This window comes from Ostrea edulis, chromosome 5 (assembly GCF_947568905.1).
Source record: "Ostrea edulis chromosome 5, xbOstEdul1.1, whole genome shotgun sequence".
Lineage (NCBI taxonomy): Eukaryota > Metazoa > Mollusca > Bivalvia > Ostreida > Ostreidae > Ostrea > Ostrea edulis.
The window spans coordinates 25,576,227-25,597,111 of NC_079168.1; the positions used below are offsets into that span (position 1 = coordinate 25,576,227).

The 20,885-nt window shown below is 37.3% G+C and overlaps 1 protein-coding gene across 1 annotated transcript in view; it reads right to left on the reverse strand.

The window, feature by feature from the left end:
- The window catches only part of LOC125651248 (sodium-coupled monocarboxylate transporter 1-like), a 59,355-nt gene that overhangs the window by 21,829 nt on the left and 16,641 nt on the right, over positions 1-20,885 (reverse strand). Inside the window, exons 5-8 of the mRNA XM_048879826.2 lie at positions 18,501-18,581; positions 18,201-18,274; positions 6,818-6,958; positions 2,888-3,023 (exon numbers count right to left, since the gene is read on the reverse strand). Of these exons, the coding sequence (XP_048735783.2) occupies positions 2,888-3,023; positions 6,818-6,958; positions 18,201-18,274; positions 18,501-18,581 (432 nt within the window). The remainder of the gene's footprint in view (positions 1-2,887; positions 3,024-6,817; positions 6,959-18,200; positions 18,275-18,500; positions 18,582-20,885) is intronic.

Here is a 20,885-nt window from a genome sequence, read left to right on the forward strand (position 1 = left end):
TGTTTTTGTCCGTCGTCGTTCGTCGTGCGTTAACATTTGAACATTTTCAGCTTCTTTTCTGAAACCCCTGAACCAATTTCAACCAATTTTGGCATATAGCATCTGTGGGTGGAGGGGAACAAAAATTGTGAAATTCGTGGTCCCTGCCCCCTGGGGCATGAGGGGTGGGGCAAAAACCATCAAAATGAGTGTAATTTTAAAAAATCTTCTTCTTTACTCCTGGACATCAAGAAGCCAAACTGTGGGCATAATTATAATGAGCGTTGAGCCCTCTACCAAAATTGTGAAATTCATGGCCCCTGGGGCAGGGGTTCTTGTGTTAGAGTGGGGCTCTATTGGTCATATAGTGAAAATGTAAAAATTCTTTGAAAATCTTCTCTGTCTCTGGGTATTAAGTAGACAAACTAATAGCATGGTAATGATGAGCAAGGATGCCTCTTTAAAAATTGTGAAATTCATGGCCCCTGGATCAGGGGTTCTGGTGTGTTAGGGTGGGGCTCTATTGGTCATATAGTGAAAATGTAGAAATTCTTTGAAAATCTTCTTCTCTGTCTCTGGGTATTAAGTAGACAAACTAATAGCATGGTAATGATGAGCAAGGATGCCTCTTTAAAAATTGTGAAATTCATGGCCCCTGGATCAGGGGTTCTGGTGCTAGGATGGGGCTCTATAAGTCACATAGTGAAAATGCATTATTTCTTTGAAAATCTTCTTCTCTGTCCTTGGATATTAAGTAGACAAACCAATAGCATGGTTATGATGAGCAAGGATGCCTCTTTCAAAATTGTGAAATTCATGGCCCCTGGGTCAGGGGTTCTGGTATTAGGGTGGGGTCCTATTGATCATATAGTGAAAATGCATTTTATTTCTTTGAAAATCTTCTCCTCTGCTGCTGGGTATTAAGTAGACAAACTAATAGTATTATAATGATGATCAAGGATGCTTCTTTCAAAACTGAAATTTATGGCCCCTGGGTCAGGGGTTTTGGTGCAAAGGCGGGGCTGATTGATTATATAGTGAAAATGCAATATTTCTTTGAAAATATTCTGTTTTTGTCCGTCGTCGTTCGTCGTGCGTTAACATTTGAACATTTTCAGCTTCTTCTCTAAAACATCTGAACCAATTTCAACCAATTTTGGCATATACCGTCTGCACTGGCCTTGACCTTTTGAAAATCCCTTGTATCATTTACAACTGATTCAAATGAAGATTTGCATGCATGAAACGTACATACATGTATTTTTAGGTCACCTGAATTCATTCAGGTGACCTATTGTTATCTGTTTTTGTCCGTCGTCGTTCGTCGTGCGTTAACATTTGAACATTTTCAGCTTCTTCTCTGAAACCCCTGAACCAATTTCAACCAATTTTGGCATATAGCATCTGTGGGTGGAGTGGAACAAAAATTGTGAAATTCGTGGTCCCTGGCCCCCTGGGGCCTGAGGGTGTGTGGCAAAAACCATCAAAATGAGTGTAATTTTAAAAAATCTTCTTCTTTACTCCTGGACATCAAGAAGCCAAACTGTGGGCATAATTATAATGAGCGTTGAACCCTCTACCAAAATTGTGAAATTCATGGCCCCTGGGGCAGGGGTTCTTATGTTAGGGTGGGGCTCTATTGGTCATATAGTGAAAATGTAGAAATTCTTTGAAAATCTTCTTATATTGGTTTTATCTAAGGAGTAAATAACCCTTTTCTTTATGATGTCTCAGACCTAGGTTTTTTACAAAGGATTATTGATTGAACATAAAAATGACACATGTACTTCATGACCACATAGCTATTCAATGTTTCTTCCATCCAAAAGTAAAATTCTTATATTTAAACACAAACCTAATTCAAACATTGGAAGGTTGTTACATGATACTCAGGTGACCTATAAGGCCCTTTGGGCCTCTTGTTTCTAGTTGTTATTAAATGCCTTGATATTTCAGCAGAATAATCAAATTTACAAACAATTATGATCTCTTTTGATTTTTATGAAAGAAAACTATCAAATAACAACTATTTTTTAAAATGCTTTGTTCTCTTGTTTTCTGCTGGAATTTAATTTTCAGTATAAATCTCTTGTTTGATGAAAATGTGGGGGAAACATTTTAAATTTCCAATTTGGTACTGCTAAAAAAAAAGTGCTAGTGCTGGAAATGAGAAAGAGGCAAAGGGGGGTAATGAATACAAGAATGAAACTAAAAGTAAACAGGAAAAAGAAAACATCCGAGACAAAAATATTTTTTATCTTTGGGCAAGTGAATTTTTAACTTGGACAAGTGGATTTTTAGGTAGTACTTGCCCGTGGGTAAGTGACTGTAAAAAACGTTCTAGACGCCTGCCGGCATACCGGTATATAATGTAACCTGTTTTGTAGTTCTGGTATACCGGTATATGATGTTACCTGCTTTGAAGTTCTGGTATACCGGTATATGAGGTTACCTGCTTTGGAGTTCTGGCATACCGGTATATGATGTTACCTGCTTTGGAGTTCTAGCATACCGGTATATGAGGTTACCTGCTTTGGAGTTCTGGCATACCGGTATATGATGTTACCTGCTTTGGAGTTCTGGTATACCGGTATATGAGGTTACCTGCTTTGGAGTTCTGGCATACCGGTATATGATGTTACCTGCTTTGGAGTTCTGGTATACCGGTATATGAGGTTACCTGCTTTGGAGTTCTGGCATACCGGTATATGAGGTTACCTGCTTTGGAGTTCTAGCATACCGGTATATGAGGTTACCTGCTTTGGAGTTCTGGCATACAGGCATATGAGGTTACCTGCTTTGGAGTTCTGGCATACCGGTATATGATGTTACCTGCTTTGGAGTTCTGGTATATCGGGATATGATGCTACCTGGTTTGGAGTTCTGGCATACAGGCATATGATGTTACCTGGTTTGGATTGCTGATATCTTGGTTTGTGTAGGGGTCACATCCTTTTTGTACGTAATAAGCGAACGACACTATCCCCACTACACATACAACAGACAGCAGAAAGATGACTCCCACTACGTTCAGTAGCACAGCACTGAAACATGATTGACGCATATAGAATATCATTTAATGGTTGATTACAAAGCAAAACAGTAATCTAATATTTGTATTATCATTTATTAGCTCACCGGGACGACTGTCCGGAGAGCTATCGTTATCGCCCCGGTGTCGGCATCACACTTTAAGGGAAAATCTTTAACCTGGGTTACATCATTTGAACCAACGGGGATAGGGTTTTGATATTTCACATATAAATGTGTCAAGAAGAGACTTTTACTTCAAACTGGTACCAAGACGCTTAACCTAGTGACCTTGACCTTGGATTTTGAACTAATTTTTAAAAACTTAAACCTGAGATATATCTTTAGAACAAAGGGGGGGGGGAGGGGGGTAGAGTTTGATATTTCACAAATAGATGCCTCATGAAGAAAGCTTTGCATTGAAACACTTTATCCTGGGCTATATATTTTGAACCTAGGGGTAGTGTTTGATATTCTACATATAGATGCCTCATGAAGATACTTTTCGTTTGGTATTAAGACTTTTGGTCTAGTAACCTTTATTGTGAAATTTGACCTACTTTTTAAAAACTTTTAACCTGAGGTATATCTTTTTTACCGTGAACTACATGTACTAGTTATATCTTTTAAACCAATGCCTCATGAAGAGACCTTTGTTTTGATATGAAGACTTTTGACATAATGACTTTGACCGTGGACTTGGCCTTCTTTTTAATAATCCCGTGGGGATCCGGGTTAGAATAGCTTGTCGTAAGAGGCGACTAAATGGGGCGGTCCTTCGGATGAGACCACAAAAACCGAGGTCTCGTGTCGCACGATAAAGAACCCTCCCTGTTCAATGGTCATAAGCGCCGAACATAGGCCTAAATTTTGCAGCCCTTCACCGGCAGTGGTGATGTCTCCATTTGAGTGAAATATTCTAGAACAATATTCAATCAATCTTTTTAATAACTTTAACCTGGGATATATCTTTTGAACCAGGAGGGATAGGGTTTTGATATTTCACATATAGATTCCACACAAAAAGACCTTTGTTTTGGTACCAAGACCTTTGACTTGTCACCTTGGACTTTGAACTACTTTTTAAAAACTTTAACATGGGCTATATATACTACTCAAAATTTGATAAGGATCACTAGGTTATATGTGTGTAATTTACCACTAACATAACAAAAGACATAAATTTGACTCAGAAACGTGTTTACTCAGGTTATGAATGAAAATTCATGAACGGCATGCACTTTTATCAATACGGAATGCTTGAAATCTGATAACAACGCCAAAAGGCATTTCATTACAAAAAGTTAACAGCAAACCAGAGAAAGAATTACACAGTTTTGGGGGATAGTCCATCATTACACTTAGTCGATGAAGTGTCAATACCGGGTATGGCCTCCCCTTGCATCAATGACGGCTTGACAACGTCGAGCCATGCTGTCAATAAGCACCCGGATGTTTCCAATGGGAAGGTTGTTCCACTCCTCCATGAGGGCGTTTCCGAGCTCTGCCAAAGTCATGGGTTGTGCTCTACGGCGTGAAAGGGCAACCTGCAGCATGTTCCATACATGCTCACTCAGGTTCAAGTCCGGCGAGCGCGCTGGCCAGTCCATACGGACAATTGTCTCCTGCTGAAGGTACTGCTCCACCACCCTGGCGCGATGAGGACGGGCGTTAGCATCCATCAGGATCAACTCAGGGCCAACAGCACCAGCGTAGGGTCTGACGTAAACATCGAGGATCTCATCCCGGTACCACACCCCCGTCATTGTTCCTCTCTACAGGACATGAAGATCTGTTCTTCCATCCCTGCTGATTCCACCCCACACCATGATGGAACCACCACCATAACGGTCATGTTCACTGATGTTGGTATCATGGAAACGTTCACATTGTCGTCGCCACACTCGGTGCCTCCTGTCTGTAAAGTCCAAACAATACCTGGACTCATCGGTGAACAGAACTTGAACCCAATCGTTCTGTGTCCAAGTGACATGATCTTCAGCCCAGTCCAATCGCTCCCGCCGGTGTCGAACAGTCAGAAGGACTCGAACACATGCCCTTCTCGAGTTGAGGTCTGCATTGTGAAGCCGATTCCGTATCGTCTGAGTGGACACATTCACTCCCGAGGCGTTCAGGAGGTCGTTACGTAGGCTGGTTGCTGTCCAGAAGGGATGGCGTCGTGCCTGAAGAGCCACAAAATGGTCTTGGCGTTGGGTTGTCTACCACTGACGACCACCCCCATGTCGGTGTGCTGCTGTACTAAAAGTTTGCTGTCGGTTCCAGGCCCTGTTTACAACGCTCTGAATGACGTTTAGTGCATTTGTAACGTTATGTTGTGAATAGCCAGCGTCAAGCATTCCAATACATCTGCCCAGTGTTCTGTCGTCAGGCGACGCCTTACACGTTGAGGGGGCATTGTGTTGATAAACGTAGTGTAAACACTCAAGTGAGTTTGAAATTTTAGAAAGAATCGGACACCGATGCCTGAGTGAAAATCGTGCAATGGTAGCAAAAGCATAAACTGTGATGAGAAACGCATTTCTTATGGCATGAAATACACGTGCAAGTGTGTTGAAGACGTTTTTGATTTCACTTGGACACAATATTGCCAGTTATGCAGTTATTAATTTTTAAACAGAAAAGTATCTATGATCCTTATCAAATTTTGAGTAGTATATTTTGAACCAATAGGTATAGGTCTTTGGTATTTTACATATAGATGCCTCATGAAGGGACCTTTGTTTTGGTAGAAGGCATTTGATCTAATGACCTTTGCCTTGAACTTTTACCCACTTTTCAAATTTCAACCTTGATTACATCTTTTGAACCAAGGGTAATAGGACTTTGATGTTTCAAATATAGATGCATCATTAGAGGACTTCTTTTTGTTACCAGAACTATTGACCTTAGACTTTGACCTACTTTTCAAAAACGCTGTTTTTGGCTATATCTTTTGAACTACGGATATAGGGATTTGATATTTCATATTTAGATGCCTCATGACCAGACCTTTTATATGGCATCAAAACTTTGGCCTAGTAAATTTGGACTTTGACCTATTTTTCAAACACTTTAATCTTTGGAAGTATAGGGATAGGTTAGGTAGTGCCATGTTTCCGGGCGAGTTATGTTGTCTTCTGACAACTCTTGTATCATTAACATTAAAGGAAGGCAAGACGTAGGCTTAAAATCTGTAATACACCCATTGACATCTCAATAGCTATCACTCTCTTCCAGAAGAGTTGCATGGCCGTTGCTTGGACCAAGAGATTATCAAGTGAAAAAGTGTAACGGGAAATGTTGAGGAACGCTTCTCTCGCCCTAGAATGTTTTTGAGACGAGGTTTTTATTTCACAGCACAATTTCTATCTACCACGGGAAGTAGGCGGTAGACATAATGCCTGATTAGTTGAATGATAGATCAATTTCTGGAATTGGTATTCCCAAATAGAGGACCACTAGTAATATAATTGTTGTACAGATGTCGGTAGTTTCTTTCCTACATTATAATCATATATTTACCTCAGTGATCATACATGATCTAGTCATATCGCAATGATTACTTGATAAAAAAAATAATTATCACGATAATTGTTTTGCTTTTACATTAGGGGTAACCCTTAATTTTAGATACAGCGAAACACACCCACAAAAGTTTCATAGTGAAATTGTCAAGATACCCAATGCGTAATGTCTTATTATTTTTAAGCAATCGGAAAAAAATAGCAATTTTTTTCAAACATATATTCGCTGTAATCCTTCGTTGATACAAAATACAATTTATGTACTGTACTTGCAGAAGACTTACGTTTTGGCCTGTCTTAGTGAAGGGACAGCGCAGTACCGCTGAAAGCTAGCCTGGTTGACGCCGTACGTAGCGGTCCATGCTAATGTACCTCCTACGATGAGGGACCAGAAGGAGTGACGCTGGGTGGGGTCAGGATTAAAACTGAAAGTAAAAGTTTGGCTAGATATTTCCTTCCTGTAGAAATGGTGGGCGATGAAATGAAGAAACTGAGTTTAATTCAAATAACAGTAATTAGTCGTTACACTTACATGTATGGAGAAATGAATCAACATTACATATGTAGCTATTATTACATTTGTATAATAGCAATAAAACAAAATTAGCTATTACCTTTACATAGCCGTCATTAAAATGAACTACTTATTACATGTAACTAGTAATGCTAACTGTCACATTTGTATAACAAACAAATAGCTACTACGTTTATTTAAGAAATAAGGTATCATTTAAAAATATTTATCGGGATATAAATACGGGTTGGTCACGTGATCAAATTCCATAAAGCCCGAAGGGCTTTATGGAAAATTTGATCATGTACCAACCCGTATTTATATCCCGATAAATATTTTTAAATGATACCTTATTACTTATATTTATATTTTTGGTTAGTAACATTGCTGAATTGTGTTAACAACACGTTTCCATACATTTCAAATTGTTGACGTCCACAACGAAGCGTCATAGATGTTCAAAATGACGACAACACAAAACAAAGTTCTATAAAATGAAGAACTGTTTTAATTATTAAGACGCTAGAAAGGAAGTATATCAACATATACTTATACATTAACTCGGGAGTATATAATGGAAAACTCTTCCATATGTCTAATTTTAGGGGGTGGGGGAATTATGATTTAAACGGGGATGCGCAGTGTTACACTTAGAGTTGTGATGCGCTTTGACTTTTGAAAAGTGAAGACGTTGAAGACCGACTTTGAAAGATATTCTGTGGATATTGCGGAGTTAACAGAAGACTGAGATGGAGGAACATGAAGAACAGGGCGGCAGTCGTCAGGTGTAGGCAAATCTTTTATAGACAGGACAGAGGACGCAGCTCAGATGAATCTCCGGAAAGAACTGAACATCGCAGAGAATGTGGAACTGCACGAAGGTAAGGGACGGTTTGGATTTGGATATGTAATTGTTGATAAACATGAGCTCACTGAACGCTTCTTTTGACTCGATAATTTTTTGTAATAGGTTTTTAACGACGCCTCGCTTCGATGTCCCGACATAAACTTGGAAACCGACATCAAGCACTATGGCTGCTGTGGCACGGAAGCAGTGTGGTGTGTAGGTCTTAATGCACTTTGACGACTTATCGGCCATACATCCTGTGAATGACCTTTTTGCTAAAGCCTAATGTCATCGTCTAGCAGTAAGTACAATTCCGCATCACCGAGGACCAGGGTGAAGTTGTAGCAGACGAAATTTTAGACATACATTAGGCCTAGTAGGCTAGTAACTAAAGACATTGTTTACAGAAATGTTTTTATCAATTATTGATGAAAGTTCACTGCTTGGAATACAAATAAAACCGTAAATACATATTGTGATGTTGATTTCATCTATTGAAAGATTTCTGTAGTAAGTGAGAGCGATTGCTAGATGTGTATTGCCTTAGTAAAAGTAGTACCTGTTACCTACTTTTAACAAATGTTCATACGCACAGCCGTGACCTCTGTTGACCCCGTAGTAGATTTATCCAGAAATAAATACGTATTGCTCGTAATAGTGTTATGTAGGAGAAAACAGTTGCAAATGTAAATATATCAATATAATTTACATGTAACTATTATTTTTATATAACAATAAATCAACTTTGGTCATTACTTTAATATATCATTAAACTAATATCAGCTATTACATTCCAACAGCGATAAATCAACATTGACTGTTACATTTACATGTATATAGCCATACACTAATATTCACGAATATATTCATTATATAACAAGAAATAGACTTCATACATTTGATTACATTCATGTAACGATACCTTAACATTGATATGATTTTATATACACTGTACATGCAAGGTGAAGATAACGAACAGTGATCAATCTCATAACTCCTATAAGCAATACAAAATAGATAGTTGGGCAAACACGGACCCCTGGACACACCAGAGGTGGGATCAGGTGCCTAGGAGGAGAAAGCATCCCCTGTTAACCGGTCACACCCGCCGTGAGCCCTATATCCTGATCAGGTAAACGAAGTTATCCGCAGTCAAAATTAGTGTGCCAAGAACGGCTTAACAATCAGTATATGTTTATTCGGTATATACAAGGATACATACATACCAAGGGCAACTCATGGAAGCTCGAATGCTTATTTTCAATGGGTTCCTTTTGCGCTAGAGGGTCATTTAAGTGGGAGGAAACGGGAGTACCCGAAGGAAATCCACGTGTCAAAGCGGGCATACCATCTCACATACAGCCACTGCCTATCACTGGGGGTCGAACTCGGGTCGCACCGGTGAGAAGCGAGAGCGCTAACTCTGTTCTACCCGGGCACCCTTAACTATTAGATTTAGTTATTATTAACATCAACTATTCCATCTACATAATGAATTATTGTTAGCTATTACATTTACACAGCATTCCCGTGGGGATCCGAGTTAGAATAGGTCCTCAGTGCCCCCTTGCTTGTCCTATGAGGCGATTAAATGGGGCTGTCCTTCGAATGAGACCGCAAAAACCGAGGTCCCGTGTCACAACAGGTGTAGCACGATAAAGATCCCTCCCTGCTCAAATGCCGTAAGCACCGAGCATAGGCCTAAATTTTGCAGCCCTTAACCGGTAAAAGTAACGTCTCTATATGAGTGAAATATTCTCGAGAGTGATGTTAAACAATATACAATCAATCAATCATTTACATAGCAATAAATTAGCATTACCAATTACATTTATGTAACGAAAACTTAACTATTACATGTACAGTGATGTAGCATAAAAATTTAACAATTGACTGGCGTCATGAGAAAAGGGTCACCTTACGGTCAAAATTTCGCGTTTTTAGTTTTTCCAAGAATTTTATTCTGTATCAATTCCCGATCACAAGAATACAAAATTTATGCTATGTTCAGCAACAGTGCCCTCAAAAGTGCATGCACTGATGAAAGGCTTAACATAATATAATAGGTGTATTAACATTAAAAGTTATGACTAAGAAGTAGGTACGGTTTTGGCCAAATTCTGCCCGGCTTTTATGGAGGAAAATTATTTTGGTTTGCAGATATTTTCCTGTCAAATTTCTAAAAGAGTAACTCATAGTAACTCTCAAAAGCATATGGAAATCAACCTATTTATGCGCATGCGTAATATACAATCAAATTAAGTAAGGGCTTTGATGCTATTTGTGGTGTTTTCATGGTTTTTGTATAAATAAACCAGTGAAATTGAACACCTTCCCTCGTCGCCCGGAACAATTTTTATATGGTTTAAAATTTTACTAAATAACTTATAATTCTTCTTAGTTTCATCCCGGGCGACGATGGAAGAGGGGTTAAAATATCAGTTGAAAAATGCTAACAAATTCGCCATCGTGACGCAATTTGCGTTGGTCGTGGCAGTTGAAGAGGAAACGAGAATCATTTGGGTAGCAAATATGCATGTATTTTCAAATGATATATGCACATATGGTTATTTATTTAAACAGTTTGACATTTATTGAAATCATCATAATAATAAAAATCCGAATAAAGAGGTATAGCGCATTTGCTGACGATACAGCCGACTCAGAAATCTAAATGGAAAACACCGGTTTCCAATAATAGACTGGCGTGTTATATTTAAATATAAGGCCAACGTTCTTAATATTTCGTTAACTAAAATAAATAACTGCCGCAGTTCAGCATTACATGTACTGACATTTATATGAGTCGTTCTTTACTTAATAAACCATTTTCCTATTTGGAATGATGAACAGTACAATATTTTCATAGACCTGTGCATTCATATTACACAACAACCCTTTTACATATGGCATTACTTAACTCAAATATTGTTCTGACATGACTACAGCGCCTTTAATAGATGTCATAAGTTCATTTGCCTTTGGTTGATAATTCGAGTGTTTAGCTTTGCCTAAATATCGTATGACAGTTGCTACATGAGTTTTTATATTTTCTTTTGAGAATTCAAACTGTATAACAGTTCTTTTCCTCCCTTGACCTATTTTTACTTATTACATGCTGTGCATTTGTGTCTTTTTTCTTGCAGTATTTGTTTAACGTTTTGTCAGCCACAATACGGTTTGAAAATCCTGTGCACACAGGAACATGTTAGTGTAAACAAACGGAACTAAAATGATCTCGGAATATATTCCCTTTCTTTAAGTCGTAACTTGCAAATATTAGAAGTTATGATGAAAATGACTAATATTTGTTATAATATATGTATCACATGTAACCCCCCCCCCTAAAAAAAACGACCCCTCAAAAATGAAAAGCAAAATTTAAAAAAAAAATTGGAAAAATATTGGAATTGAACTCGGAATGTATGGTTTAAGTGTAAGATTACAGAGCACCTAAACCACTAGGCCACCCAGGCATGCGAGTTTAAAGGTTTAACGTTTGACAGGCTGCTAAATCTCAAGGTAAATTTTGAGAACGATTTTTTTCATATTTTATCCATTTTCAACAAGAGAGCCACCCTAAACCAAATTTCCTCAAACAGACTTATATACAGTCATACTTACATGATCTTACTTACCCAGAGTGTAGGGCGCGGATATAAGAAGTTTGATTTTAATTAGATTGCCAATATACGATGTTCGAGTCCAACATTCATGTTTTAACGGCATCTCTCTCTCTCTCTCTTTCCCTTTAGCAAATGGTGTACACGCTGTTGCTTACTTCAACGGGTGTTTGGGTATAGGCAGGTATACGCGCCAGTTGTTTAATGCGCATTGTGTCTATTATGATCAGTGATGGATAATACTAATATTTATATAAACAGTATCAGTTGAATATTTTCACAAAAATATATACGCTGAATACCTGGGGCATTGAAAATTAGAATAAAAATAAGACGATTTTTGAAAATTGGTCAATTTTGGGCAGTTTTTGCCCCGCTCCTAAGGCCCCAAGGGTGCAGGAATCCTAAAATGTACAATTAATGCCCCCCCCCCCCCCTGTTCCAAAGATGTTCCATACCAAATTTGAAAACAATTGGAATGATAGTTATCAAGAAGAAGTTCAAAATTTATAGTGTTCACACATTTAATAACTGGCCATTTTGGCCCCACCCCAAAACTCCTACTTCTGGGATCATCAAATTTACTACAATTTTGGTAAAGGAATACCTGCTCTTTCTAAATATTCATTTAGTTTCAATTTAGTATCAATATCACTAAAGAAGATGTTATTTAAGTGTTTTACACTTAAACACTATATACCAAGTTTGGCCCCACCCTGGGGTCAGAACCCCTTCCCCGGGGGTCATGAAATTTACAATTTTGGTGGAAGCTTCCTTGCACATCATTACTATATATTCACTTTCTCTGTTTGATGCCCTGGAGTAAAAGAAGATTGTTTAAGAAATACATTGATTTTAGAGTTTTAACCCCAAAAGTAAGGCCCCTCAGGGTGGGAGGGGGTCATGAAATTTAAAATTTCCGGTCTCCTTTACCTACAGATGTTGGTCAAGATTGGCCCAGAAGTTGCTGAGAAGTTGTTGACGGACGACGACGGACACATGTGACCTAATAAATGTACGAGAATCCAGTATCTACTAACCTTTTTATCAGCTCAGGCTTGGGAAATCTCTATACGTTCCGACCAAAATGCGCCAACAACAGTAAGGCATAATGTAGCGAATTTTATTTTGACCCAATTAAAAAAAGAGAGTTATCCAACACCAAATACTTATATGTTCTATTTGCAAAATGTTTCCATCAATTAATTTCCGAGAACGAATGTATTATCTAACCTGCACAACTACCGCAAATGAATATGAAATCCATATAATGCACCATAGATAAAACAGTGTTAGGGCTTTGGACGGCATTTGAACCATTGACGCCGATCTCATAATCTAATAAGGTAGTGATTGTACTGTTTTTCCGCATGCCCTCGAAAAGGTATTGTTTGGTGCTTGAACTAGAGGGGCCCTCTTATCTAAAATAATGGGTGTGTATATAAAGTTTTGGGAGGAATTCAAAGGTGTAATGAACCTGAGACAGTTGGTTTGAGCACAAGGAACAGTCCATCGGACAACGCAAGTATACTACACGTGTTGTTCTCTCTAGCGAGGCTTACACATTCACAGTATACTGCGTGCACAACTGTTGAGGTACACAAACATTTACATATCTATAACTTCATTCTCATGGGTTTATGTTTTAAATTGAAAAAAAAAAATACATTCCGTTAATATACAATACGTGGTTTGTAATACCTGGAAACTGTCTGTCAGGTTACGCAAAATTCATGTGAATAAAAAATATACAGTAGAATCACATTTGGTGTGGTAATTTGAATGTCTTCTGAAGCGTTTGAAGAAGTTTATACTTTGGTATGTGAGTGTATCTTCAGAAATTTCCATTAGACGTTTATATTCAGTTTTTCACTTCTGAAACAGCGGCTACCACGTGGCATCGAACAGATTTACTTTTAAGACAAACATCAGATTTGGGGAAGGCGATTTTGATTTAAGGAAAACATTGTTGACAAACCCACCTTTCTCTCGTATTTTGCTCTATGGCTATAATCACAATATGAGGGAGTAACCATCAGTCGTGCAGTAGTAAACAGAATTGCATGTAGCGGTTGTGTGTTAGTGTTGGTCACGCGGAACGCTTCACGTTTTTCATTTTGTGAGTAAAATGATCCGTTTACATATACAAGTGTGCAACATTTTAAAGAGTTTGTTTAAAACAATCACTCGTTTTAAAATTCGTAGAACTTTACCAATATAATCATTCAAGAATACATATATTATGACAGATCTATCATTGCTCCCCTCACAGACAGAATTGTATCTTTATCTTTTTAAAAAGCATGTCTTTTCGAGGTGACAAAAGAACTGGGGTTTGGGCTCTATATTTGGCATAGGGTATTGCAGGTAGTGACAATCCATATTCTTCGCTGTATCGGAAAATGACGTGGGGAAATGAAAGGACACGTTTTGGGTTCTCAACCTTTGTTGCCATGTGACCTGGAAACTGGGCTGTTAAGTTTAATGTGTTACCGAATTCATCACATGTTTCATACCGATATCATGCACAACGAGAAAATCTTCACATACTGCTCCTACAAGCAAGAGACCAACGGTCCTTATGCGATGGTATTGTCCCCCTTGTTTTGAGAACGTTGATTTTACGTTATTTATTACGTGAAAACAAGATCTATTTAGTGACACCCACCGTTGTTTTCGAAATTTGAAGTTTGGACACAATAACGCATCTACAAAAGGTTTTTTTCGGCTTGCTGAAAATATTAGTGAACTTCTACCCCACCACCACCACCACTTTGAAAGAGGATGCTACGTGCCTTGAATGTAAATCTTAAGCATTTTAAAAATAAGTTTATGATTTCTTTTTATTCTATAGCTAAGCTGAAATCAAGTTATTTGATAATTCGGTATGATTACATGTAATGTATACATAATGTTATTACTTTAAATGACGATATTGATTTTGTGTTTAATCGTGTTAAGTACATACTGTATTATCATTACCTCAAATGTTTGTCTCAAATTAAACTGAAATGCTGAATTATTAGAAATCTAACTTTTCAGTATGTTCGGATAATACGCTATATCGATTCTTTGAATTAGTTCTTACATGTACAGTGTATGTACGCTACAAGTATACATGACTGTACATAGATATATATATGCGAGATAAATAAAATGCTATGGTTATAAATGTATGATTCAACCTAAAATTAATTAAAGTCGCATCAACACTAGGAACAATATGCACTATGATAATTAGAATATATCGGTATTGCTCGATATATTAACAAATTAAGTGGTGTATTATCATAGCATTTTCGTTTGAAAACCACCACTAATTCAGTCTTCGAAATTAAGCGGTAGCCTGATGACCGTGGCTAGTAAAATCGGAATCGGGCTACCAAAAATTATTAACGCGCATGCCCGGTGGGCCAGTACATATTTCCGGCGGATATTATGATTCCGCTATTAGAGTGAGATTCCTGGTAGGAAATCGGTGAAGTTCTTACAGAGGAAGAGAAAGTTGTCGCCAAGAAGTATGAGGAAACACAGTGACAAAGAAAATGATCAGCGTGTTTGGCAGAAGAACTGCCCCTGGCTTGAATACAATGATGGTCTCGTATTTTGCGTCTGGTACAGAAAGGAAAGCATTGCAAAGTCTGAGTTCGTGTCCTGCTCGGATAATTCAGAATTGATTCTGTAAGTGAACGAAAATAGAAAATGGAACAAGCATTTTACCGCAAAGTGAAAAACCACAAGCGGCCGGATCAGACGTTCAGAATATATGAGAATTTGTTGACAACCCTAGTTTTTTACTTTTTGAGGATGGGAGTGATTATGAAGAACTAGAAGAAATGAAACATTGGAGAATTCCGAAGAATCAGGCTGAAATGACAGAATTAGAATTTGAAAGAGGGCTTAAAATCTCGTCTTAAACTTGTATTGTAATATCTAATAAAAATGTTCAAACTTGAAATTTCGAATCATGTTGAATCATTTTTGTATAGCATTTGGGCTAGTAAAATTTTATTTGGGCTACCAAATTTTACACTCTTACTTGCCCGATGGGCTTGTGGTAAAAATCATTAAGCGCAAAGACTGCTAATTTACTAGACTGCTATTAACAAACACAGGTATTTGTACCTTTTCAATGACATTAATTAATGTAATATCTAACTAGAAATCAATTTGACTTTCTTCACGGGTATATACAGATTCTATGTTGGAACTGTCATGTGATTATTTATATACACAATACACATGTGATGTAAGTAAATACAACCGACAAACTAAGTTTTGTTTAGTTTTGGGGTGTTTTTTTTTTTGCGTTGCCGCGATTTTTACATTTCAAGTTCAGGAACTTTGACGTCGTTTTCTGTTAATTGTGACGTCGAAAGATAAGGACGTTTTTCTCATGACGCTAGTCAATTACATTAGTATTGCAATAAATTAGCATTTTGTAGCAATGTATTAGATAATTAGTATAGCGATAAATTAACATTATCTATAACATTTCCGTAACATGATTTAACTTAAACTTTAACATTTATATGACGATAGATCAAAATTGGTACCGTATAAGTTTTACATTAACATCAATCTTTATTTTTTGTGGGATAAATTAACATCAACTATTGAATTTGCATAGCCATAAATTAACATTAAATATTACATTTGAATAACGAGAACTTTCTAGGCACCTGATCCCACTTCTGGTGTGTCTAGGGGTCCGTGTTTGCCCAACTATCTACTTTGTGTTGTTTATAGGAGTTATAACATTGATCACTGTTCGTTATCTTCACCTTTCATATAGAGACAATAACTGTTACATTAATTTAGCGATATATCGATAATAACTGCATTATATTAATATTGCATTTATACAATAGAACTAAAGGTTGATCAATTTCAACAGTTGAGCTAGTTCCAAAAATTTATTTGATTTGAACTGTTACGTTAAAGAGGTTCGCACCTGAGATTTGGAGTAATGTAAATTGTTTTGGGAAGTATATTTTTGATTTCTACATTAAAGGAGAATTAGGAAATTAAAAAGAAAAACTGGGGTCGCAACACTTGTTATTGAGCTTTATTGTTCTAAACATGACCTTTTTGCACTTAGAATTTATTCAATTAAACTTGATTTTTCTGTTGGTGTCAACACAACATAAGCAACACAAATCAATCATTACATAAAATAGATACATAATAATGTCTTCTAACACTACAGATAAAAAAAGTAAATTGATACTAGCAATGGAAATAAATAATGACATTTTTGAACTTGATATACGAAAAAATTCATGATATCAAAATTGATAGTTTAAAAAGACATAGGAGTAATGTCAATTTCTAAAATTTTACAAAATTTTCAATGTCTGGTCTTACAAATTGAAATGCAACTAAAAAATGGGGTTGGAGATCACATTTTTGAATTATTGAAGAAAATACTGAATTTTCCTTAAACGGGTTTCAAACATTTCGGTTGAGCATCACTGAAGAGACATTATTTGTCGAAATGCGCATCTGGTGCATCAAAAGTCGTACCGTATAAGTTTTACATGTTACCTTTAAATGACATCTATAACATTTATATAACTTGAACTAGATATTACCTGTAGATGACATTATCTATAACATTATATAACGTGAACTAGATGTTACCTGTAGATGACATTATCTATAACATTTATATACCTGTAGATAACATTATCTATAACATTTATATAACGTGAACTAGATATTACCTGTAGATGACATTATCTATAACATTTATATAACGTGAACTAGATGTTACCTGTAGATGACATCTATAACATTTATATAACGTGAACTAGATGTTAACTAGCCTGTAGATGTCATTATCTATAACATTTATATAACGTGAACTAGATGTTACCTGTAGATGTCATTATCTATAACATTTATATAACGTGAACTAGATGTTACCTGTAGATGATATTATATATAACATTTATATAACATGAACTAGATGTTACCTGTAGATCATATTATCTATAACATTTATAACGTGAACTAGATGTTACCTGTAGATGACATTATCTATAACATTTAAATAACGTGAACTAGATGTTACCTGTAGATGTCATTATCTATAACATTTATATAATGTGAACTAGATGTTACCTGTAGATGACATTATCTATAACATTTTTATAACGTGAACTAGATGTTACCTGTAGATGACATTATCTATAACATTTAAATAATGTGAACTAGATGTTACCTGTAGATGACATTATCTATAACATTTATATACCTGTAGATGGCATTATCTATAACATTTATATAACGTGAAGTAGATGTTACCTGTAGATGTCATTATCTATAACATTTATATAACGTGAAGTAGATGTTACCTGTAGATGACATTATCTATAACATTTATATAACGTGAACTAGATGTTACCTGTAGACTAGTGTTAAACGTTTATTCAACTGGGTTGTTACTATGAACTGACGTTTTCATTAATGAGAGACATATTCTCTTCCAGGTTCCTTATTTAACTTATTAACGTTTACTTATTTAAAAGACAATTAATACAGGCACTGGACCAATGCTGTGCTCTAAGTGAAACATAATGTTTAACTAAAACTTTTTATTTTCTTAAAGGTATTTACAAATATTTTATTGATTTGATCATTACAGGAAGTGTTATTGGGGTATGAAGTAAATGTTTTACTTGAAAAACTCTATTCGTTTCCACTCGTCATTGATCCGCCACACCGTGTCGATACCACCCACAGATAAAGTTCCCTGTCAAAAGATTTAAATCAAACTTAGTCCTTCTGAGAGACACATTTTCATTTGTACAAAACCTTTCTGAAGATTTCATGCTTACATGCATTATATGCCAAACCACCGACGAGTTATTCAGCGTCTTACTGAATAAACTGTCTCTAACTCACTCTTTCTCAATCTCTCTTTCTCTCTATCTCTTCTCTTTCTCTCGGTTACATTTTATAAATAATCAAAGTAAAACCTTAATCATAATTGCCAACAGTCCAGCCACCATTACTAAAGACTGGAACACGTCCGTCCACACCACTGCCTTCATCCCTCCCTACAACAGAGAGAACTCGTGATTCACCCACCGTACAATAGAGAGAACACTGCCTTCATCCCTCCCTACAACAGAGAGAACTTGTGATTCATTCCTCCCTACAACATAGAAAACACGTGATTTATCCCTCTCTACAACAGAGAGAACTCCTGATTCATCCATCCCTACAACAGAGAGAATACTGCCTTCATCCCTCCCTACAACAGAGATAACACTGCCTTCAACCCTCCCTACAACAGAGAGAACTCGTGATTCACCCACCGTACAATAGAGAGAACTTGTGATTCATCCCTCCCTACAACAGAGAGAACTTGTGATTCATCCCTCCTTATAACTTAGAGAACATGTGATTCATCTCTCCCTACAACAGAGAGAACACGTGATTCATTCCTCCCTACAACATAGAAAACACGTGATTTATCCCTCTCTACAACAGAGAGAACTCCTGATTCATCCCTCCCTACAACAGAGAGAATACTGCCTTCATCCCTCCCTACAACAGAAAGAACACGCGATTCATTCCTCCCTACAACATAGAAAACACGTGATTTATCCCTCTCTACAACAGAGAGAACTCCTGATTCATTCCTCCCTACAACAGAGAGAATACTACCTTCATCCCTCCCTACAACAGAGAGAACACTGCCTTCATCCCTCCCTACAACAGAGAGAACTCGTGATTCACCCACCGTACAATAGAGAGAACACTGCCTTCATCCCTCCCTACAACAGAGAGAACTTGTGATTCATCCCTCCTTATAACTTAGAGAACATGTGATTCATCTCTCCCTACAACAGAGAGAACACGTGATTCATCCATCCCTACAACAGAGAGAATACTGCCTTCATCCCTCCCTACAACAGAGAGAACACTGTCTTCATCCCTCCCTACAACAGAGAGAACACTGCCTTCATCCCTCCCTACAACAGAAAGAACACGTGATTCATTCCTCCCTACAACATAGAAAACACGTGATTTATCCCTCTCTACAACAGAGAAAACTCCTGATTCATCCATCCCTACAACAGAGAGAATACTGCCTTCATCCCTCCCTACAACAGAGAGAACACTGCCTTCATCCCTCCCTACAACAGAGAGAACACTGCCTTCATCCCTCCCTACAACAGAAAGAACACGTGATTCATCCCTCCTTACAACAGAGAGAACATGTGATTCATCCCTCCCTACAACAGATAGAACATGTGATTCATCCCTCCCTACAACAGAGAGAACATGTGATTCATCCCACCGTGATTATTTCCATTTTACGGTAGAGAGAGAATGAAAGAGAACTCGTGATTCATCCCACCCTACAACAGAGCGAATATGTGATTATTTCCATTCTACAGTAGAGAGAGAACTCCTGATTCATTGCCCCTACAACATGAAAGGTGAAGATAACGAACAGTGATCAATCTCATAACTACTATATGCAATACAAAATAGATAGTTGGGCAAACATAGACCCCTGGACAAACCAGAGGTGGGCTCAGGTGCCTAGGAGGAGTAAGCATCCCCAGTCGACCGGTCACACCCACCGTGAGTAGGTAAACGTTAAAAAAAACCCACGTGCTTCATTCTACACTACAACACAAAGAACACGCGGTGGATCTCCAGCTACAGTAGAGGGAGCATGTGGTTCACCCCTACCTACAACAGAGCGAGCATGTGGTTCACCCCTACCTACAGCAGAGCGAGCATGTGGTTCACCCATACCTACAGCAGAGCGAGCATGTAGTCCACCCCTACCTACAGCAGAGCGATCATGTGGTTCACCCCTACCTACAGCAGAGCGAACATACTTAAAAGAAACAGAGAATAGGTCCATCCTATGAATTTTAAGATTAGAAACATTTGAAAAGTGGAACAGGATCTATGGTGCATTTACTATGATATTCTATTCTATATTTGAAAAAAGCAAACCATTTTAACAAGAAGTGGGATATGGAAAAGGAAGTTAAACTACTATTACAGTTGTTTATTACATTTTACGTTCCTTGAAGAAATTTTCACCCATGTTGAGACGTATTCAGCTGTAGGTTAAATACCACAAAGTAAGACGAATGTATTGCATTCCATCATATCTTAGATTTACATAATACCAAGTTGCAAACAACATACAATTTATGGAGACAATCAAATAGTATGAATATTTATATAATATTTTTATAGACAATTGTCTATTTCTTAAATGTCATAATTGTTGTTAGTGGTATTAAGCACAAGCGAATCATATCAAACATGTTCTTCAGACGAAGGTCTACAACGTCAACACAGACTTACTAGATTTGTCTACAACGTCA